At 40.5% G+C, this 24,261-nt stretch overlaps 1 protein-coding gene across 1 annotated transcript in view; it reads left to right on the forward strand.

Annotated features, from left to right (window-relative positions):
* The first annotated feature begins 346 nt into the window (after positions 1-346).
* The window catches only part of FOXO1 (forkhead box O1), a 95,708-nt gene continuing 71,793 nt past the window's right edge, over positions 347-24,261 (forward strand). The window contains exon 1 of the mRNA XM_087814353.1: positions 347-1,359. Within this exon, the coding sequence (XP_087670479.1) occupies positions 727-1,359 (633 nt within the window). The 5' untranslated portion in view covers positions 347-726. The remainder of the gene's footprint in view (positions 1,360-24,261) is intronic.

Here is a 24,261-nt window from a genome sequence, read left to right on the forward strand (position 1 = left end):
GGGGGGAGAGAGAGAGAGAGAGAGAGAGAGAGAGAGAGAGAGAGAGAGAGAAAGAGGGAGAAAGAGAGAGAGAGAGAGAAAGAGAGAGAGAAGAGAGAGAGAGAGAGAGAAGAGAGAAAAGAAAAACACCCCATTACCCCCCACCAACACTTGACTGCCTCCGGGAGGAAAACAGGCCCCCTCCCAGGTCGGCTCCCACTGGCTGCCCCGGCGGCGGTGCCGAGCATTCATTGGTCGCCAGAGCTGTCAGTCAGGGGCGGGCCGGCGCGCGCGCCGCAGCGGGCGGGGGTGGCGGCAGATCCCGTAAGTCGGGCGGCCGCGTAGTAGCTGCCGCCTTTGCTGCCGCAGCCACATTCAACAGGCAGCAGCGCCGTGGTCGCGCGGCCCGAGAAAGCAAGCGGCCCGCGGCGTCCGTCAGTTTTCCGGTCCGCGGGCCCTGTCTGCAGGAGCGCGGCGCCGGTGCTGCCCGGGCCCGGCGACCCTGGCCTGCCGTCCCGTCGGTGCAGCGGACCCGGAGGAGTCTAGATATTGATGGACTCGTGAAGTTAAGTTCTGGGCTCGCGCTTCCACTTCGCTGCTCCTTCCTCCCGGTTTCCGTCCGCTTGCGGCACCGACCTCGCACCCCAATCTCGGACTGGTTCTTCGTGCCCCCTCCCCCTTGGACCCCGGTGCTGCGCTCTACCCTTTCTTGGCTCTCCTGTGGCTGGGGGAGGGGCGAGGGTCACCATGGCCGAAGCGCCCCAGGTGGTGGAGATTGACCCGGACTTCGAGCCGCTGCCGCGGCCGCGTTCGTGCACCTGGCCGCTGCCCAGGCCGGAGTTTAGCCAGTCCAACTCGGCCACCTCCAGCCCGGCGCCGTCGGGCAGCGCGGCCGCGAACTCCGACGCCGCCACGGGCCTGCCCTCGGCAGCGGCTGTCAACGCCGACTTCATGAGCAACCTGAGCCTGCTGGAGGAGAGCGGGGACTTCCAGCAGGCGCCCGGCTCTGTGGCGGCGGCGGCGGCGGCGGCGGCGGCGGTGGCGGCGGCCGCGGCCGCAGCTGCCGCCACCGGGGGGCTGTGCGGGGACTTCCAGGGCCCAGAGGCGGGCTGCCTACACCCGGCGCCGCCGCAGCCCCCGCTGTCGCAGCACCCGCCTGTGCCCCCCGCCGCTGCCGGGTCGCTTGCTGGGCAGCCGCGCAAGAGCAGCTCGTCCCGGCGCAACGCGTGGGGCAATCTGTCCTATGCCGACCTCATCACCAAGGCCATCGAGAGCTCTGCGGAGAAGCGGCTCACGCTGTCGCAGATCTACGAGTGGATGGTCAAGAGTGTACCCTACTTCAAGGATAAGGGCGACAGCAACAGTTCGGCGGGCTGGAAGGTGAGTTGTCACGGGGCTCATGGCCAGACAGGGAAGAGGGTATGCGGGGACCCCCACCTGCGCCTGAGGTCTCGGTGGGGCACATGAGGGGAGGCTGTGCAAGTTTGCTTGCTCTAAAAGTGCAAGGCGTGCGTGCAGGGAGCGGGCAAGAATTGGTTGATGTGGGTGGTGAGTTTGCCTGGGACAGATACAAGTGTTCGCGCGCTCAAGTGAGAGGAGTGGAACGGGGAGCGGGCTCGTGAGAAAAGTACGCCAAGAAGTGGACATCAGAGCAGGCGGAAAAGTTTGCCAGTGAAAGGAGAAGGTTCACTGGGAGCTGCTCCCTCATCCACAGCCCACGCGGACTTTTGCGACTGCACCTTAACCTCCTGAGGGGGTGAGGACCGCTCCTTATGAACCCTAGCGCGCGACCTCCCAGCCTTGGGCTGTGTTGGGAGCCGTTTCCGTCACGCTGGGCGGGTATGGGCCCAGCGAGGGGCCTCGGAACCCTGCCGGCAGGGAACTAGGCTTGCTAGTAGAGAGGATAGACCCGGCGCGAGCCTGCCTATGGGGGTTGGCCTCGCAGTTTTTGGAGGACCGTGTGCATTTTGCTTTGTTTTGATTTTATCCGGAGTCGCCTTGAGTACAGGGAACCGGGCGCGTCGAGCCCGAAGTAGCGCATCCGACAAGTGCAATGTGGTGGCCACCGCCTGCGGAGCGGTGGTACCAGGCTGCCGGACGCGAGTTAAAGTTCAAGTGTGACCCTTGGCAGGGGCGGAGGCAGAAGCTGGCGACAGCCTGGGAGGGGCTGAGGGCGCAGGAAGCGAGAACCTTTAAAGAGCCAGCGCCGCTTACGGCCCCGCCGCGGTATAGCGCGGCTAGCACTTCCCTACGCTAGGAAGTGCCTCTCACACTTCGAATCGCCCAGGGTCCCAAGCCTTTAACCAGGCACGGAGAGGCTACCTGGGGTGACCCGGACTGGGACGTGTGTGCCTTTTCTCTCCCTTTGTCACCTCAGTGTTACCACCGACCAAGAAAGTATAGATCCGAGAGCCTCATCCTGACTGTGCAGGCAACATAATAAAGATAATCATAATCTTAATGTACAGCATAATCTTTGCTGCGCAATTGTTACACCAAGGTGGTTTTACATACATTGCCATCCCTGTGGTTATTGTGTGTCAAAAAAGCTAAGTTATTCACTTCGTGTTGAAGTTCCTGGAGAAGGAAACAGGATTTTATTTTTTCCAAAGTGTGTTTTAAAGTAAAATAATCACTTAAAACTTCATTATTAGGCATCCATGCAATTTACCAAGTGTTTCAAAAAGGAGTAAAGTACCTCCTTAGTAGGTTTACAGTTGTGAGTACTCAAAACACAGTTTACTCTTCTGTTATTATTTACTAATTGTATTATTTTCCATATGAACAACGGTAAGCCTACTTTTGTCCCACCCTGTATTCTTTTAAGTCACAAAATCAGGATTGTCTGCCAAATCCAATTTCACTTACCCTTTGAATTTAACTGGTTACTTACTCATTTTTCCGTACTACTTGAGCTATGATAAAGCATTTGCCACTAAGGTTTTGTGTGTTTTTTTGCCATTTAAAGCACAGGATGTACTTACACCATTCTTTTACGTCCTTGGAAATGGATACAACAACCTATTTAAGCTTGCTGGAGTGCCTTTCTTTAAAGGCAGAGAAAGGCAAAGTTTTGGGATTATTTTTAGTTTTGCCTCTCAAATGGTCTTTAAGTCAGAGTATTATTATTAAACTAGGAATATAACTTAAAGTTTTAAGCTTTAGTGCTTAGTTAAAAAAAAAAGATAAATCCAAATCATCCCCTAACCGTTTTTATTAGGTTCTTGTTCTAATTTCCTTTCTTCAAGTGCAATTATAATTTTATCATTTTAAAAAATTTACTTACCAGAGGTAGCAGATCTATTAAGTATTAGTTAGGATTATCTGTCCAGATTTGAAGGCCCAGTGGCAGGTCCCAGTAGAAACCTAGTGGGGCTTTGGAAGGGACCAGACTGCCATTCTCAAGTGAGTAAGTGTTTCAGGTGTAATCAAGAGTCAGTTGGTGCAAGTCAGATTACAGCAAGTGCATTTTCACTTTGAGTAAAAGGGTATTTTAAGAAGAAAAGAAACAATATGAAGTGTTCTAACTCATAACTAGTCTTCTGGTTAGAGTTTTCATAAAACTGAGTTACTTGTTAAAACCAAGTTTCACTCAGATCTGAAAGATTCTCCTGTTTTAAATATTCACAAAAGGGAGAAATTCGGTTCTAAAATGCAAATCAACCCAAACTTAACTGTTTTAGGACTGAGGAGAGGCTGCTTAGGAACACGTAAGTATTTCCTGTGATTTACTATTGGGAATTAGATTGAATCTTTAATTAAATATAATTTCTTGTGCTTTACTTCCTACAGCCTGCCTGAGAATTTGAAAGTAATTTGCATGGACAAAGTAGTTGGGAAGCTGTTAAAGAGCTCAAAAACTTCTAGTTCCTTAAATACTGGTTATGTTTTTGAGACATGCATTTTGTATTTGTAGGGATGGTACCTTAAATCATCTTTACACTTGTTTAGTGTTGGTTAGAACTGTCATAAGGCTACAACAAAGTAGAAGGTAAAGCTTTTAGAAAACCCGGGATCTTTTAAACCATGTACAGTATTTATAAATAGTGAAACTTCATTCCCATGACCTGTTTTTTTCAAATAGAAAGCTTTTTAGAGTTTGGGAAGTAAAGTGTGAATTCTGACTTTTTTTTTTTTGGTAAATGGCAATTTTGAATTGGCTCTTGTTTTTTATTTTGATATTATTTGCAGTACTTAATTAGGTTAAAAGAATGCTTCAACAAGGCTCAACACATGTTAAAGAAAAATTTAAATTGTATTAAGAAGTAGCTCAGATATTCTTTATTTTGGAATGAAGTTTCTTTAATTTAGTCTGTGAAGTGAGGGTGCACTTTCTTGCATTTTAAAATAAATATTCTGTAATTTGGGTTTTCAAGCTGTAGGTGAGTAGTTTAGCCACAGAGATCCCTTGGAAGGAACATGGCTGCTTTCTTGCTGCACAGTCACATTTGACTTAAAGAATCCTTGGTGAAGCCACTTCTAGTTTGTTTGTTACTGAAATTACCTTAAGGAAAACCTTTTTTTACAGTTGAGTGAAAATTTCAATATATACATTTGAAGGGAGCATGAGAATTAAAATTGGGTAATGATTATGCAGCCAAGTATATCTTATTTGCTAAAGACTGAAAATTGTCTGGAACTGATGTAAACATGTCATGATGAACTATTTTGTTCAGAAATTCTAAAATAGATGCCAAGTATAAATATCTTAAGTGAGACTCATAAGAACTTTATTTTTATTTTACGTATTATTATTTTTTTTAATCCTCACCCGAGGATATTTTTCTCCATTACTTTTCAGAGAAAGTGGAAGGCGGAGAGAGAGAGAGAAACTTCGTAGTGAGAGAGAAACATTGATTGGTTGCCTCCCACACACGCCTGGAGATCCAGCCTGCAACCAAGGTACTTGCCCTTGGCTAGAACCAAATCTGGGACCCTTCAGTCTCCTGTCCGACACTCTAACCACTGAGCCAAACTGGCTAGGGCATTTTGCTAAAGTTTTTGTGGCAAACTTGGGGAGATGTGTCAGGAGGGGTGGCTTCTATTTTTGAGTGATACTGAGCTTTTCAAAATCTTTTAAGTGCAAACATTTGAATATTGGAAAGAAAGGCTTAAAAGTTCTCATGTAAACTTTAAAAAAGATTAAAATTTTTGGATCCCTTTCCATAATTACTGAAAGGCTATCACATTGGCAGTGGACACAAATATCGCTAGTTATGCACTGCACAGGGAATCTGAGCTTACATTGGAAATGAAGATGAGAGGAGATAATACTCAGTGGTTAGTTAGAATCCCCAAGGGGCTGGAAAAGTTTTTCCTGTCCTTGTGCTATTCATCCAGACTCCTAAACTGCAATCTATCCATCCTCCCTCCCCTCCCCCCTCCCGTTTTCCCCCTCCTCTTCTCTTTTTTCATTTATTACCTTGAGAGAAAGAGACATCAATTTACTGTTCCACTTATTTTATGTATTCATTCATTGGTTGTTTCTTGTATTATGTGTCCTGACCTGGGATAGATACCACAACCTTGGTGTATCCAGACGACGCTTTAACCTGGCTTGGGCCTGCATGACTTTCTCAGAGCAGCTATCTGTATTCGCCTGGAATTCCTTTTGGAAGCCTGAACTATTTGTATTTTTCTGGAACACTCTGCCCTTGGAAACTGCCCAGTACCCTGGCATCATGGGAATTTACTTGGCTGGTTTTTTTTTTTGGTCAGTGTGTGCTGTAACTTTGGTGCTTCCTGGAATCCTCTTGGACAGGCAGCATATAAACCCCATGGTGATTGGAGAGAGCAAAGGAGTTTGCAAATGTAGGGAGCATCAGTGAGCAGAGAGATTTAGTCCTGTTTCTCTGCAGTTTAAGATTTGCCTTGGCCCTCATAGGAACAATTTGCAGAGATTTGCCCAAACCTGGGACCTCCCTTGGGGTCAGATAACCATCTTTTTTCTGTGGATATAAAATTCTGAAGTTGGTGTGGTTCTCATTTGTGAAACAGAGAGGACCAGATGAACTTGAAAAATGTTTATTTTGGTGTCTAAGGGATGTAGGTTTGTATTTCAATGGATATATGATATACAAATGTACTAAAGTGGGGCAGAATTCTCCCTTTTTGCTAATTCCTGATAAGGATAACAAAACTGGTCAGTGGCACAGAAATTCTTTGCAGAGAATTATTTCTTGTTATTTGTGGTCTTCTAAGGAACATATGAAACAAAATAATACATTTTTGTACATTGGCAACTTCTTACTGTTCCATCTTTTAGAAAAACCCGTTTTTTACTGGTATTTCATTTTACTTCGCTCAGTCTTACCGTTTATCAACCTACTTGTGGGTTAAAGCACTGTAAATACCGAGTCTTGGGTTGAGTTCTTGCCACTTGGAAGGCATTTGGGCCGCCTTCCTTTTTTAAATTTCTTTTTTGTTTGTCGTCTGTCATGTAGCTTTGATACAAGCTAAAGAAAATAAAGTTTTTTATCTTTATTGTTGAAAGTATTACAGATGTCCCCCTTTTTTCGCCCATTGACCCCCTCTACCCCACTCCTGCCCCCTCCCCAGACTTTCACTGCACTATTGCCTGTGTCCATGGGTTATGCATAGATGCATATAAGTTGTTTGGTTAATCCTCCCCCCCCCCATTTATGTCAGTCTGTTCCATGCTTCAGTGTCTCTGGTCTATTTTGTTCATCAGTTTATTTTGTTCATTAGATCCCACATATGAGTGAGATCATGTGATACTTGTGTTTCTCTGACTGGCTTATTTCACTTAGCATAATACTCTCCAAGGTCCCTCCATGCTGTCTCAAAGGGTAAGAGATACTTCTTCGTTGCGGCTGCATAGTATTCCAATGTGTAAATGTACTACAGTTTTTTTATGCATTCATCTAATGATGGGTACTTAGGCTGTTTCTAGATCTTAGCTATTGTAAATTGTGCTATGAACATAGGGGTGCATATGTTCTTTTTGATTGGTGATTGTGGCTTCTTGATGTAAAACCAAATAAAATTAGAATGCTATATCTGCAACAACTTTTCAGCTTATTATTTAGTAGTTTTCACCTTAATGCATTACTTAAGGACATAAATTCAACATGTGCCCTTTATTTCAGGCTGTATTCATTACAGAAAAAAAATAAAGTGAGACAGCTGTGTGATAAGCTTCTGTAGTCCTAAATTCTGTCTTTTCGATGATTGCCGAAGCTGCACTCTTTATGGTCAGTAAATCACAAAGGCTGGCGAGGGAGCGTTTGATTCTTCCCCTTTCTCATTTTCTGTTGATCATCCCCTTTGTAGAAATATTTTCTTGTCTTGGACTCTGTTACATTGTATTATCCTGATCCTCACCCATCATTCTGACTTCTCTGATTGGTTTACTCATGATTTTTCCTTTTCCTGTGCTCAGTCATTAGTATACCTTGGGACTAATTGTGATCTTTTCCCCTGGTCCTTTCCTTTTTTTTTTTTTTAAATACGCGAAGATATTTTTTCCATTGCTTTTCAGAGAAAATGGGAGAGAGAAAAAAAAACATTGATTTGAGAGAGACACACCAATTGGTTGCTTCCTGTATGAGCCCCAACCAGGGCTGGAATCGAGGCTGCAACCGAGGTACGTGCCTTTGGCCGGAATCGAACCCCAGACCCTTCAGTCTACGGGCCAACACTCTAATCACTGAGCCAAACCTGCTAGGGCTCTGGTTCTTTTTTAGATGACTTACCCCTCTATTGTTCTATGTCTCAGGTATCTAAAGGCGATAAGTGTCCTACTTTTACCTCAAATTCAACATGTCTAAACCCAAGTATACTACATTTCCTCTTCCTCTCAGATGAGGTTCCTGTCTTGAGTTCCCCGGTTTGGTTAATGGTCTACTTGGCTTTTCGTCTAGTTTTCAAACCTGGATGTCCTCTTCACTCTTCTTATGGGTTCAGTGTCCCCCAGTCTGTTAACTCTGCTTTCTTAAAGTTTCTTGAGACTTTCCCATCCTAGCCTCCAACCATTCCCCTATGTTAGTTCTTTTTAGCTCTTTTTTTTTTTTTCTGTTAATCCTCACCCTAGGATATTTTTTCCATTGCTTTTTGGAGAGAGTAGAAGGGAGGGAGGGGGAGACAGAGAGGGGCACATTGATTGGTTTGGTACCCTTTGATCCTGGAGCCTAATGCTCTAACCACTGAGCCAAAACTGCCAGGGCCCCTAGGTTAGCACTTAATTCGGGCCTAACCCATTTTGTCCCCCAAATTTGGATCATCTGTGCTTCTACTGGAAATTCCACAAATTTTGCTTAGTCTTCAGTGTGCAAGTTAGTTCCACCAACTTTTATTCTTGGCTTATGCTGGAAAGTAGTTTTGCTTTCCCTAAGTGAATGCCTGCTAAACTCTTAATTCATGCTGCTGTATATTATAATTTAGCTTAAATGTGTGCATGTTTTAGTGTCTTAGTTATATTGTAAATATATGGTTGGGGGAAAATTTTTTCTTAAAACATGTGCCTTTTATATTTCAGCTTCCTGTGTGTTCTACATGATCATAATCTATATTATGTGAACATAATTTTATTACTATAACTAAAGAACAGTGATGTTATTTTAAAGAGATGGTCAAAGTATTTTTTCCTGTTTGTTGAATGATTATGGTGTATAAGATGTATAAATGCATTTGAATGACAGAAAAATTATTCAAACTTGGATCCTTTAGGGAAGATTAGATGTGACATGTAAATAACTATGATTCGTGATAGAAAGGGTTTAAATGCTTTTGAAAAAATGGACTTCTGTGTTGGTCATTGAGGTTAGCCTCTCCCAAGATTTCATTATAAAATTTTTCATACTTTCAGCAAAATTGAAAGAATTCTACATTGAACACCCATATACCTCCCACCTGGTTTTGCTACTACCATTTTGTTATACTTGCCTTATCATATTCATGGGCACATCCATCTTTCTATCCATTAGTCCATCTTTTTATTTATTTATTTATTTATTTATTATTTATTTATTTATTTATTTATTTATTTATTTATTTTAGGGAGAAGAAGAGGGAGAGAGAAAGAGAGAGGGAGAAACATTTATGTGAGAGGGAAACATCGATTGGCTGCCTCCTGCTCAAGCCCCAATTGGGGATTGAACCCGCAATCTGGGTATGTGCCCTGACCCGGAATCAAACCCACAACCTTTTGGTGTATGGAATGACACTCCAACCAACTGAGCCATACTGGCCATGGCAGTCCGTCTTATTTTTTAAATTTATTTTTGGAATGATGGACTGTCATTCATAAAGACATGAAAATAGGGGAATGTCAGTTTCTCTGAGTGATGGATACATAAATACAGAACATTTGAAAAGTATAGGTAGGAAAGTCTTCTCAAACTGAACTTGGACTTTATTATGAAAGTAATATTGTGTTGTAAGACCAAATTTTTCTATGAAATTATATCTTTGTTTTTGTAATATAAGAAATTATAAAAATAGGATTAAATTTTTAGTTTTTTTAAGTGTAACTTAGAAACACCGTCATGTGTAAACATAGAGCCATGGAATACATTTTAAAGCAGTAGTGTACTGCATTTTAAAAAATTTTATTTTTCAATTATAGTTTACATTCAATATTACTTGGAAGTATACTGCATTTGATTTAAAACTGACAAAGAATTTGGTAATACATGAAACAGATTACATAGTTGATTGGATATGAATAGTAGATATTTGCAAAATATTTAGCTATTTGCTTGGTGTTTCTTTAAAATTAACTTTCATGCCCTAGGAGCAGAGTGATTCACAGAAAGAAAGATCACTATTAAACATAATTCTTGTTTTTTTTTGAAAAATGAGAATTTCTGAAGTTGAAGTTAGCAATCTCAAAATATACTTAGGGTAATTGTGAAAATTATTTAAATTTTAAAATATCTTTTTAAGTCAGTATATCAGTTTTAATATTGCATTAGCTAAATATTAGATATCCTTGATATAATAGATCTTTATCCACTAACCCAAGTATGTGAATAAAGGAGGTTATATTAAGATGCTTCAGTGGATGGAGAAGAGGTTAAATTTGGGTAGGCTAAACCCAAAATTGATGCCAAGCAAACACACATAACTGACTTATTCAGAATACTTGGAGTGAGTCTGACTAGCTTATAGGGAACTCTTTTACTATAATGGTTATACCTGTAGTAGCAAACTACATTTTATCTAAAAGGTACTGTGCCTGGGGTTGGGGGACAGTGAAACAAAAGTAGACTGAATAGCCGATTATTGTAAGGTTTTATTGAATGTGTAAGTTATCTTCCACATGGGCAAAATAGCTTTCTAAGCACACTTGCTAATGATATGAGGGTAAACTAGCCAAACCAACTAGGAAACTGTGGACTTGGCTAATCTAATTTTTTCCCATTATTGTTTGTAGATCGAGTAAAGTTCAAATTGCAGCTTGTCTTTGCTCTTTTCATGAGAGAAATGAAATCTAAAACATCATCCTTCAACTTGTGTCTCATCTTGGTTCTAATGTTGAAGGGGAGAAGTGTAGGGTCTTATCTCCCTCTGGGAGGAGAGGCAGAAGTCAATTTGTAGATCCCTGGGAAGACAGGTTATTTCTCCCATGGGAGCTTGTCCCTACTAAGTCACATGAGTTCTTTAATTCTTGGATAGTGGATGGCACATTTGTCTTCTCAGAAGAGAATGCCATCTCTAAAGCTGTGGCTCATTTTTCTGCACTGCAGCATCTGTGACCTGGGATGTGCTTCAACAAGCCCTGCTCTGTTCCTCTTACTCACCTCTGCAAGCCACATGTATGGAAATCTTGAGGCTTCTACCTTTTTTGAGTGTGACTTGGTTTCATCATCTCTGTATATTGAGACCTAAAACAAAAACACTTTTCTGCTATGATTAATTTTCCCTCCAGATGATATTTGTCTTAATTCAGTGTCTTTCTTTGTGTGCCTTAAGTTACAGAACTGCTGCCCAATTCATCTGATTAAAACAAAGCTGTGATGAGTAAGGAGGGGGGAAATTTAATTAAGCATCAGGGTTGAGAAAAAATGTTTTTCTGTTTAGAACCGTCATCCTGAAGTTGTTACCGAGTTGCCTTTCCACTGCTGGTGAGGGGCCTCATTGGTTTGCTGATTTAAACATTTGAAAGTAGCTAAGGGAACCTGGCATCAGGAAGGGGAGGGGACCTCAGTGGTTGCATCTTTGTAACAACAGTAAAAAAGTCTCAAAGAGCACGATGATCTCTAAGTCTTATTTGGACTCTAGCCTGGAGGAGGAAGAGGAGAACCAGTTTAGATTATGTGGAAAGATAAAGAAGATCTTGTCAGTAGCTTGTTATTTCTCCAATAGTTATCTGAGGCCTGGAGGCACTTATACATCCTCAGTCCCCCCTCCTCCCCTCACTCCAATCCATTTCCTTTTTTAATCTAGAAAATAAGTGCTTTTCCTCCACCAGTATCATGCCCCCGTAGTCTTGTGTGAGGTGGATTTAGGGAAGATCTATCTTGTCTGAGTGAGAAATCTCTGCAGACAGAGTGGGAGGGAGGGTCTTTATCTTCGCAGTGATGGTGATGAGGGAGAGAGTGGAAAGAGAGGGCTTACCCTTCATTTTGCATCTGAAAAGAAATGCATTTGGATTTTAAATTGAATTTGCAGAGATAAATTATAATTGGATTACATAATTCCTAGGCTTGTAAATATTGTGCCCTTCAAAGCTTGAAAACAAAACCACAGTATTTGGGGATGGTCTATACAAATAAATATCAAATACCTCAGACTGTTTGGTTGCGTGGAAGCAAGGTCAAACAAACTGGTTTTTGCATATGGTTTAGCTAGAGACTCTTATTTTGGCAGATTCTTGGGTAGTGACCATCAAATGTGGATTTTATTGTACTAATTTGACAGGAAAGGAGTATTTTTCAGCTCTTCTCATATAACCTTAAGTGTAGGATTGCATTAAGGGAAGTGCATTAAAATAGGTGCACTCACCACAATTTTAAAAAATTTATCTTTATTGTTGAAAGTACTACAGATGTCTCCTTCCTTCCATTGATCCCCTCCAGGCAAATCTGCCCCCCCCCTTCCCCATACTATATTGTCTGTGTCCATGGGTTATGCATTTATGCCTATAAATTCTTTGATTAATCTCTCTCCTTCCACTCCCCCACCCCCACCTTCCCTGAGATTCCTCAATCTGTTCGATGCTTCTGTCTCTGGATCTATTTTGTTCATCAGCTTATTTTGTTCATTATATTCCACGTATGAGTGAGATCATGTCACTCACCACAATTTGTATCATAGATGATACAGCTTCTTGTTTCTGTGAGGCTTAATTTACAGAATCACTAATTTGTCACACCAGTGAGGGTTCAGTGTCAAGTTTCAGCCAGTGGTTCTGTGATTTGAATAGAGGAGAAACCCAGTTACCTTTAGGGAAGTATTACATCACCTGTCTGCAGCAGGGGACCTCCCTCTCTGCAGGGGGCTGAGGTGGAGGTAGCAGAGGGGTACTTGAAAAACTTGTAACACTATCAACTGAAGTTGTTTGTGTCCTCAGCACCAAGCTGTGAGCATTTCTCTAAATTTTTTCTAATCCTTTTCTCTGGATGGGTAGATATGCATGCCATCATGACATTTGCATACAATGAATGTGAAAGCTTCCTTGGGACATCCTACTTTTATGTAATCTCTGACAATTGATCTTTCTCCTTCAATCTTTGAGAATTTAACTTTCTCTTTAGTGGCTCATGATATGTGCATACATTGAATGTGAAAGATTCCTATACTCTTATCCTCTTCTGTTACCTGTGTGTCCAAGGTGGTTTCTTGAGCCCTTTTAGAAGTCATGAAATAGAATTATGTAGTGCTTGGATTTCTAGTTATTTATATATAGATGTGTGTATGGGTACATATGTATGTACTTTATATGTAATATATTAATATACAGGGTGGTGCAAAAGTAGGTTTACAGTTCGTATAGAAAATAATACAGAAATTAATAAAAAACAATACAAGAATGAACTCTGTGTTTCGTGTACTCACAACTGTAAACCTTCTTTTGCCGTACTCTGTTTTTATTTATGCGCATTTGTATTAACTAACATGCAGGCTATGGATTATGATATAATACTGACTTAAACACAGTATTTGATGGCTTTATATTTTATTTATTTTTATTTTTTAAATCCTCACCTAAGGATAGTTTTTTCATTGCTTTTCAGAGAGAGTAGGAAGGGAGGGCGGGAGGAAGGGGGGGGGCATTGATGTGAGAGAGACATTGATTGGTTGTCTCCTGCATGTGCCCTGACCATGTGGAGCCTGCAACTGAGGCATGTGCCCCTTGATGGGAATCAAACTGGGGACCCTTCGGCTCGGGGGCCGATGCTCTAACCACTGAGCCAAACCTGCCAGAGCAATGGCTTTACATTTTAGAACAGACCATCAAAATGGTTTTGATTGCTATTTTCCTTTTCTTCTGAAGTACTTGAGATAATTTAAAAATTAATGTTAAGGAAATTTATTAGGGTTAAAAATTTCTGTAATTAGGCATGTGTTGATGCTGTTCACATCCTTGTTTTGTTTTGGTTTTGTAATGGATACCTCAGCTGTGATCACATTGCTCTGTAGTAGTTCTGTAATACTGTATTCCAGTATTGCTGGGATGTTTTTTCAGGGTGTTTTATATTTCTTGAAATGCCATTTTAACACTTTTGATAATGACAAAACATACGGTAAAGTAAATAAGTAAAAGGAAAGCAGAATTCAGATTATTAAAAAAAGTTAAAAACACTGTTTTCACAAACTTCAAGAATTGCCCTGCCTGCAATAGTCCCTCACCGTCTGTCACTGCCCTTTCAGAGGTGGCCCTTGTTTATGATCTGAATTTCTCACTATGGTGGCTAACTCAGGAGTATTTCTATAAATTTTTTAAAAAATATGTTTTTATTGATTTAAGAGAGAGGAAGGGGGAGAGAAAGATAGAAACGTCAATGATGAGAGAGTCATTGATCCGTTGCCTCCTGCACACCCCTGACTGGGGATTCAGCCCGCAGCCAGGCATGTGCCCTGACTGGAAATTGAACCTCGATCTCCTGGATCCTAAGTCGATGCTCAACCTCTGAGCCAGGCCCAGCCAGGTGAAGTAAGTATTTTTAAAGCAATCTGTTCAGCTTAGTTGAGTTTCAAACCTATTAATGAGTAGTTTGAATATTAAAGTTTGCCATTTCATTCCTTAGTGTGATTGCTTTATTTTAAGCTAAAGGTGAAGGATGTGGGAGCTATAGAATAAAATGGAGAGAATTTTATATCGATATACAGATGTAGCTCATATTTATGCTGAGTGCTTTTTCTCTACTAACTATGGGCTGGTGAATGTTTGAAGTTAATTTCAGAATTCATTACCTTTTGTTTGTATACCTTAGAAATTGTATTGCTAAGAAAAAAATTAAAAATAATTATTGTGTCATGTGTTCCCATTGAACATTGTAAATGTTCAAAGTGTATAACATTGTAAATGTGTATAACACAAGATGTGTTCTATCAGATGTTGAATGTATTCATAAAAATACCCTACTTAATTTCTTTCGTGATGAAATTGTGGAGTCATTTTAATTAAAGACAAGTTGTTTTTTGATGGCTATGACTCTTAGACTAACCATGACTTCCACCTTTTATATAAAAGGCAAGAATAGAAAAGGAAAACTCTTTAAATCAAAGAACCCGTGAGCTGAGATCTACTCCTATTGGCAACTCAGGGCCTCCAATGAAGCCTCGTTTACACTCCCCACCCACATTTGTGTTTCAAATATCTTTTAAGCCTGGGAGGAAAAAGTAATGAAGTCCAATGGCTAAAATGAAAACTTAAAAATAGTTCAGATCTATGGTAATGAATGCATCTAAAGGATTCCTATCATGACTAAATTGTTTGTGATCCTTAATTGTGAACACGCCCCTAGAATTTAAAATGGAGACTCCCTCACCCCCTTTAGTTCCTTTCTTTATTAAGCTTACTAGTGTCCATTTCAGGAACTCACTTAAAAAAGTGCTATTGAATTTCATTAAGCAAACTGCATGGCCTGCCTTTTGCAAAAAACTCATCACTTTTGGTGATTTGCACCTGCTCTCTCAGGCTGCTATCTTGTTACTGTGGCCTGAAAGAAGTTAGCAGCCACCTTCCAGAAGGACCTGCATAGGACACGTAACATCATGATCTCACTGATAAGAGCAAAATGACTTGTTCAGACCACATTTATTGTGCAAAGGAACTTGAAAGTTACTAGGACAGCATACCTGTGTAGACTTACAAACTTCGGAATTTAATGCTCCTTCTAAGATTGATTGATTGATTGATTGATTATTATGTCTTGATTTCAGAGAGAGGAAGGGAGAGGGAGAGAGAGATAGAAACATCAATGATGAGAGAGCCATTGATTGGCTGCCTCCTGCATGCCCCCTACTGGGGTTTGAGCCCCAAATCCGGGTATGTGCCCTGACTGGGAATTGAATCTCGATCTCTGGGATCATAGGTTGATGCTCAAACGCTGAGCCACACCGGCCAGGCTCCTTCCATGTTTTTTATTAGGTTATAGCTTTTGGATTTTAGTTACTTATTCTGGCTATAAATATGTTAATAGTATTTTTGTTTGGTCAAATAGGGGCCTGACTTTTGACATCTTAGTTGGCTATGCCTGGGAATCTGACAGCCTTCAATTTAAATGGAATTCTCTTGCTTTGTTTCCTGTGATAGTGTGGGAAATACACATTTGGCTGCTTCAACCAGAGGTGGAGGAAGACAGGAAATAAGTAAAATTGGAACACACAGAGGGTATTAATTATTTCTGCTGGGTGTGGTTTAATTGGCATGCTTTTTATTGGAGTCTGAACCTACTAAAGTAGTTAATGCAGAATACTAAGAAAATGCTATAATATTTAGTTTTGTTTTCTTTGATCTGGACATGACTAGCTTGACATTTTAGGGCCTTTGAAACTGTTTTGAATTTAAGTGCACATGGTAGAAAGAACTAAACTCCTTGTCATGCCTTTCTGTGATGCTTTTACCAGTCCTAAGTATGCCATCAGCAGCAGAGAAAGCTGCTTCTCACTTCTCCCATGAGGGAGGAGAGGATTTTGCTGCTACTGACTAAAAGTTTACATGTGTGATTCTGTTTCCTGAATCTAATCAGAACCACCATAAAAAATTACCCCTTTTGAATTGTCATGAAATTCAGGTATCTAAAATCTGATATAGAATGAAATTCTTTTTTTTTTCTTTTTTTTTTTAATATATCTTTATTGATTTCAGAGAGAGGAGAGAGAGAGATAGAAACATCAATGAGAGAGTCATTGATCAAGCCTGCAACCCAGGCATGTGCCCTGACCGGGAATCGAACCCCGATCGCCTGGATCCTAGGTCGATGCTTAACCACTGAGCCACACCCGGCTGGGCTTAAATATATCTTTTTATTGATTTCAGAGAGAGGAAAGGAGAGGGAGAGAGATAGAAACATCAATGATGAGAGAGTCATCGATCAAGCGCGCAACCCAGGCATGTGCCCTGACTGGGAATCGAACCCTGATCGCCTGGATCCTAGGTCGACGCTCAACCACTGAGCCATGCCCGGCTGGGCTAGAATGAAATCTTAAAGTCAGTTTTATAATATTTCCCTTTTAAAGGACACAAAAGTCAACTTTTGCTTTAACTGCTTTAAACAGAAAATCATGATTCCCTTGCCTCCCAACTCACTCATAGACTTGCTTTTTGTTCATTAGTTGGTGTTTTTTAAAATTTCCCATCTAAGACTAATACCCAGGGTACATTAGTTAAAAATGTAGGTTGTAGCCTTATCTGTTTTGTTCTCAGTTATCCACTAATTGTAGAATGCCACATGTAACCTTCTGTGCTTTTGAGAGTACACATCTAAATGGCTCCTATTTAAGGGCACTTACTTTTGATCATCTCTTATATTCCTCCCTACTTTTTCAACTCCTTTGCTTTTTACTCCTAATTTTTAGCCCCCTCATTTAAAATATTTGGTTTCAATCAATTTCTCCCATATGTTAATATAAATTAGGTGAAAAGTTCCTTTAAAGGTCATTGCTGGTCACTGGTGTGTTCTGCTCTATTGCAGCAACCCTGTTGTGTTTACTACTGCCATTGGGAATGGTCGCTGAATTACTAGTAGATCTAATCCCGTCTAGAAGTTTACATGGAGAAGATTTACTGTCTGACAAGTTGCTCGTATAGGAGTTATCTTAAAGTGCTGGCATTCTGCTTTATTTCCTAGTTCTTGGGTTTTGGCTCAAGGGCTAAGTTTATTTGTGTAATAGAAGGCATGAAAAATTGTGCAGTTTTGAAACAAATTTTAAAACTACCTCCACCTCCTGATACAGGAACCATTTGGAGATTTTGAGAACCCACTGCTAAAAGTTTATTTCTGTATTGAGCCTATGTTCACCTATTATTCCTTTTGTCCCACATTCCTGGCTTGCTTCTGGTTCTGGGTTTGGGAGCTACATTGAATTAGCTTATTTCTCCTTCAGGTACATGAAGCCAATTCCCATCATTAATCTTTTCCTAGGTAACCAGTTCTAAGTCCTTAATGAACCCTTCAGGGCACTAAGTTTTCTATATGTTATCAAAACCCAGAACCCCAAAGAGAGTCTGTTGTGGATGGGGAATGGCCAGTGAAGTACACAGAGGGGTGGTAGTACCCTGCTGTGCTTGCTTCTCGGACAGCATGCTTCTGGTAGTATCCCTTGAGAAATCCTGTGCTAGCTTTTGGATGCTGTGTCACCCTTTGACGTAGAAGAGAGGTAAGAGAAATCAGGGCCAGTAAGGCCTGTGTGGATTGTAACCAGTGTTTGGAGGATGGTAGTACTGTGCTTCACACTGGGCATGAGCAAGCTACAAGTCCCACATTGAGCAAGGCCCATAAAGAGGAAATCTACGAGGGAGTGTGACTGAGGGGAGTAAACTAAATGGAAGCATCTCTGTATTGTAGCCTTGTAAGCTAAAAACCTGTAAGTATGTGTTTGCCTGTCTTGAAAGGTATTTTTATTAACTTTGGTTTGTACTGGTAGTAGACAGGGAAATGAAGGAAACACCTTTTCTGGTGTTGGATCATCTTAATGTATAGATATAAATTTCCATTGAATCTACACTCACAAATCCATCCCATTTTGTGATGTGTAGTTAACCTATATTTGGCTTTTGGGAGGAGAGAACTATACCAAGGTGCAAGATGAGTAATTATAGCCATATCAGCATTATTCTGGGTATATAATGTCATCAGCTGTTCTCATAGAGCTAAAAAAGTGTCTGTACTTTTCATTGGTGAATTGTGAACTCTCTTTTTAGCCCAGGGGTAGGGAACCTTTTTTCTGTCAAGGGCCATTTGGATATTTATACCATCATTCGCAGGCCATACAAAATGATCAACTTAAAAATTAGCTATGAAAAAAAAGCTCCTAGATTTATTGAATTTTGAGTCCCGCCTGCAGTTGCCTTGGTAGGGCCAGACCAAATGATTTTGTAGGCCTTATACGGCCCGTGTGCCATACGTTCCCCACTCCTGCATAGTCTAGTTTAGCAAATTCTGTAACCTTACCACTCCATCTGTGTTCATTGTGGAAATTATTAACTTTGAGACTGGTGATACTGACTGACCTCACATTTTAAAGTTTTCGTTTTAATTTCTGGCCTAGGACTAGAGTAGTCTCTATATTAGTAACAGGAGTTAAAACCAAAGGGCTTATGAGTTTGTGCTTTAATAAGGATGAAAGAGAATGCTGTCCCTGTATTTTGGGTGAATAATTCCATAGACAGACATTTTATCTGTTGATTACATAGATTCGATCCAGTCAAACCAGGCTTTTTGGAGTTGAGATCTCCAATACTAAGGGCTATACGCTCCTATAAACCACTTGGAAAGCACCTGAGCTGATGCTGAATGTGTAACTTGGTACATTTCTTGAGGCTCAGTGGATCTTATGTCATGAATGTTTCTCCCACTCCATTGGGTTTGGCCCTCACCCACTCTTTGGCTTCTAGTTGGTTGTTCTTTCATCCTCCCATTTCATTTGTCCCTCCCAGTAACTTTTTCCTAGGCAGCAAAGTCCCTATTCTCCTTGTTGGTCAGCATGAAAGCTTTATCTACTTGGCTGCCCTTGGGGTGAGCTGAGATGGGAAAGGATGAGTATTCTGTCTTAATCACAGAATGATGGGGATGAGTATGTCAGTTTCCTCTGTCTCAATTTCCCCACCTATGATTTTGGTCAGTGATAATTGGCTAGCCAGTGCCAGTGTCTACAAAGCATTAGAGATCCTTGGTAGATGTATATTCTCTCACACCCCTGGGAGGATGCCCCTTAGATCAGTAGGGTGTTCCAGAACTGATATTGGGGTCATTTCAGAACTATCAGACTTGTCTGTAGTATTTGCTTTTTATAATACCCTTATAAACTAGCTCAGATCTGTAATTTTGCAGTAAATATTAGGAGTCCTGGATTCATTTTCTAGATTGGTAACCTTGTAAGTCATGTTTAGAGAAGTCATGTCACTGCTGTACTAGCTTCTTCATCTGTAAACTGGGGTTAATGATACTACTGGGAAGTACTCGTAGGGCAAGTTGAGGTGCTCAGAGCAGGAAGCTGTATAATTATGCCATAATATACATTTTAGCATTAGCCAGTGCTAAATACTTAGACTTAAATAGTTGGACTTAAAATTCAGAGTTGTTCGGCCCTGGCCAGTGTGGCTCAGTTGGTTGGAGTGTCTTCCTGTACACCGGAAGGTGGCTAGTTTGATCCCCTATCTGCGTGCATGTGGGAGGCAACTGATAGATATTTCTCTCTCACATTGATGTTTCTCTCTCTCTCCCTTCCCCTCTCTAAAATCAATAATAATAATAATAATAATAATAATAATAATAATAATAATATATTCACAGTAGTTGGGCTTTCATTTTTTGTTTATGAGCTTGATTATATGGAATATTTTTAGATAAAAAAACATGAATCAGAATCAAAGAAAGAGCCAAAACACCAAACTAGATCTAACTTTCCTATTATTTCTGCAGCAGGTTGGATAAGGGCATTCTGGAAGACTTGTCTTATGTTTTGGAAGAACTTCTGGTGATTTGGAAAGATACCTGGCTATGTGAAAAGGCGGAATATAGAATTGTATGTAAACTGATTCAATTCTGTGAAATATCTGGAAGAAGATATCCCCAAATATTAGTGGTAGATTGTTTTTGGATTGTATAAATATGGGTAATTTGCCTGTTGTTTATAGTTTGCCTTTTTACATTTTCAACCAACAAATAACTTTTATTAGAAGCACTAAGGTTTTTGAAATGAAAATCAAGTTTGTGGTTTTTTGCCCTTTCCTCCTTGAGAGAATATTGGATTCAAGCAAGTGTTGATTAGTTATACTGTTAAAGGGAAGAGAGGAGGACTGGAGTTAGACTTTATATTATTTCATCGCATGAACATATAAGGTAAATATCATTACTATCCCCATTTCTTACGTGAGGCAACTGAAGCACAAAGTTAAATAATTTGCCCAACATCACACAGTAAGTGATGGAACCAAGATGCCAGTGGGTTTTTATTATAGATCTCAGACTCTTAACCACTTCACTTTGCTACATCAGAGAGATGATTATCTTTGGAATCTTGGAAAAAAATTGGACTTTAAATTTAAGTTGGAAATACAAAGGTAAAATTAACCAGTAGATAATCAGTTAGTTAACAGAATCTAAACAATCAATGCACATACTGACAATGCTAAGGCAGACATTTTGCTGGCTTGTCTAGCTAGTTAACTAGACTATTAAAGATGAAAAATGACTTTGATAGAGTCCTTGGGTTAGTGAATTTTCTTGTGTTCTGAGGAGGAATACATTTGTGATGATGATTAATGAGCAGTTGGGAGGAGTGGAGTCAAGTGACCCAGTCATGGCTCACAGTGTGGCAAAAAGGAGTTGCCTCATGCTTTCCTCACCAGCTAAATGGTGGCTCTATATTGTTTCACTCTAGGCTCTGTTACCCCTCCACTTAACTGCTTAGAAGGAGGAAAAGTACTTGCTTTCACAGGGAGATGGATTTAGCCTCTCGATGCTGTAGGGGTTGGCAAATAGAACAAATACTGGTCCCATTTGGACAGAAAAGACTTTGTTCTTGGTGAGGGTAAGCTTCAAGAAGGCTACTGAGCCCTTACTTAAGGGACAAGAATGAGGTAATGTTCTTAAGCTGTCATCCAGAGTTTATGAAGCTGTTCAGTCTTGCCATTTGGAAGTATCTCCACTGCGTGGATAGGAAACGGAGGCCAAGGGAGGCCATGTGACTTGCTCCAGACCTCCATCCTGGAATTGGTGGGAGTTGTGGGATGCCAAAGTCCCTTCTTGCTAACATCAGTTGGCATGGTTAACTCGGAGGATTCCCCTTGCTGAGAGAGAGGCTTTGGCTTTGCTTTTAAAGAAGCATGAAGAGGAGAGTAATGTGATTCAGAGGCATAACCAATGTCACTCCAATAAATTCAATAAAATTTTTAAAAAGTCATGTTAGCCTACAGTGATTCTTTCAACTGTTTTTGCATATGTTGCTTGTATGAAGTGGTGGCACGTTAGATTTTTCCTGAACAAGTAGTTCCTAATGGTTAGAGTTTGTGACATTTTAGCATGGGATTATGTAGAGGGTTATTAATATTTGTTTTATTAAAGTAGTGAACTTTCCGTTTATGTAAGGCTTCTTGGGGCAGTAGCATTTAGAACCTAGAGTATTGTCATCAAATCCATTCAAGCTTATTGAACTTAGCAGAACTTTGGATAAGTTAACATTAAATACTGGTTTTGTCATCCGTAAAATGAGAATAGTCCTTCTGGGCTTGTTGTGAGGGCTAAGAGATTGGGGTTTGCCTTGTAAGAAGATAAAGCTTACTCTGGCTCCCTGTCTTTGGTCCATTTTATCTGCAGAGATTTTTCAGATAGAAGGGATAGGGAGAGGGGGACAAAGAGAGAGAGAGGGAGAAAGAGAGAGAAAGATCAATGTGAGAGCAAAACATGAATCTGTGAGAGCATTTTGCTGCCTTCTGCACACTCCCTACTGGGGATGGAGCCTATAATCCGGGCATGTGCCCTGATGGGGAATTGAACCAGCAACCTTTCAGTGCATGAAGTGACGCTCATCCAACTGAGCCACACTGGTTAGGCTGGACTGTTAGCTCTTTAGGGCAGAATTCTTTCCTTCTCTTCCCTGGTCCCCAGAAACACCTGAGTGTAGTACCTCTGATAATGGGCATGAAACAGACATTGAGAAAGAAAATAGCACATGACATTTTTCTTGAGGATGTAAAAACAATTTATTTCATATTATGTCTTCCTTATATCACTTTAATATTCCTTTGAAAATGATGGTGATCATATTCATGTTCTTATCTGGCTTCACATGTTTTTCTAGGGCAACCTTTTAAACTACCGAGTCCTTAAGCGATGTGTTTCACTGTTATCATTGTACTAACCTAAGCTAAATTCCTAAAATTAGAAAGGAAGAGAATCTTCCGCAGTGTTCGGCTATTCTCTACCACTGAACCATGCTGATAGAAAAACACATTTCAAGAATTAAAACACACAGTTAAAGTGGGCAGACATATATCATTGTTAAGTAATGGAGTGGGTAAAAATGTGTATTGCAACTTGGAAATGACCCTAATGTGTGGTTTCAAAATATTTATTCTCATTTGTAGTTAATTTACATATAAACATAAAAATTTTTCTGGTAGTACAGGTTATCTGAACCAAAGATTTAATAGTTAATTTCATAAAGTTAAAAGTTGCTGAGGAGTGGTTAAGAGCTTGGGTTTTGGCAGTCACATTGTAATGGTCGAATTCTGTCTGTAGTACTTAGCAACTTTGTCACTTGGACCATAGACGTCACTGTGCTATAAAAAATGTAAATAGTTTTTTACAAGTAAGAATTTAGTAAAATATGAAATGTTTTAGTGCAGTGTTTGGCATGTAGGAAGTGTTTTATAAGTGCATAGAACAGAGTATGTAAAAGGAAGAAAATATGAGAATGACATTTTTTGAGTTGGTTAAAATTTGATAGCTAGGAAGACTCAGGTCAAAAATGAAATCCCACCTTGGGCCTGTTGTAAGATTTTACGCTAGCATCAGTATCCACTGCTTACTGCCACTGCTGGTAGAAGGGCAGCTAACTGTGTAGTTGGGAATCTTTACATTTGATTTTTGTATCTAGACTTCTTTCACTTATGAGTGAAATTCTTATCTATGCGTGCTTCCTAATCTATAAATTGGGGTAATAATGATTGAAGGTTGCTATGAGAACTATATGAGCTAATACACGTAAAGAACAGTGCCTGACACATAGTAAGTGCTCAAGAAAGTCATTGTTTATAATTACTGTCATTTATTCAGCTTGTACTTAATGCGAGGCTTGTTGTAGGTGCTATTTCATTCTCACAGCAACCTTTAAAGATAAATATCATCAGGAGACCCAAAGTTAGAAGAACTTGCCCAGGATTATGTAGCTTGTTGTGGCAGTTGTAAGTGGCAGGAGTTTAACTGACCCCATTGCTTTTTCCAAAGATGTGAGCTCCTGTGAACCTGTGAGATGCGTATATTGGGTCCCCAGGGAGGGGCAGCAGTTAAAGCACAGTGCATCTGAATGGCCAGGACCACTCTCAGACTCTCGAGAATGGATATAGGGTAGGCCTTCAATGGAGGACCAAGGACTGGTGAAGCCATCACCTTTGTCAGAAGGGGTATGCTTGATGGCTGGAGGTCCTTCCTACAGAAGGGACTAGCTGTGACCTACTGTAGGCGGCAGTGATCAGAGGTGAGAAATCTAGTCCAAGGTATTGCCCAGACATGACGTCTTCTAGATTTTCATATATATACAAATACTCTGCCAGAACTGTTGTACAAATATTTTCATATAGTCTTCACAGGGTATTTGTTCAAGGATTATAAACCTCAAAAATTTCTCTGGTGTTTGACAAACAGATTATGAAGCCTGAGTAAAAACAAAACTGACTGTGGTGATTTCTTTATTCCTGAATATGTAAAATGCCTCCTCCTCCTTCCACGGATTGCAATATTAAACTGTAAATTAAGTCTTAAAAGTTGCCTTGTGTGTTAAAGGACTTTTGATTAGAAACACTTAATTTAAAAATTTCCTACATATTGAAAGAAGTTTGTAATGGTTTTGTGAAGCTGCAGGTATTTAGTAGCCTACAGAAAAATTCTTATCATCTTGAATTCACAACTTTTTCCTAGGTATTGAGAA

This window comes from Miniopterus natalensis, chromosome 2, assembly GCF_054644295.1.
Source record: "Miniopterus natalensis isolate mMinNat1 chromosome 2, mMinNat1.hap1, whole genome shotgun sequence".
Taxonomy (NCBI): domain Eukaryota; kingdom Metazoa; phylum Chordata; class Mammalia; order Chiroptera; family Miniopteridae; genus Miniopterus; species Miniopterus natalensis.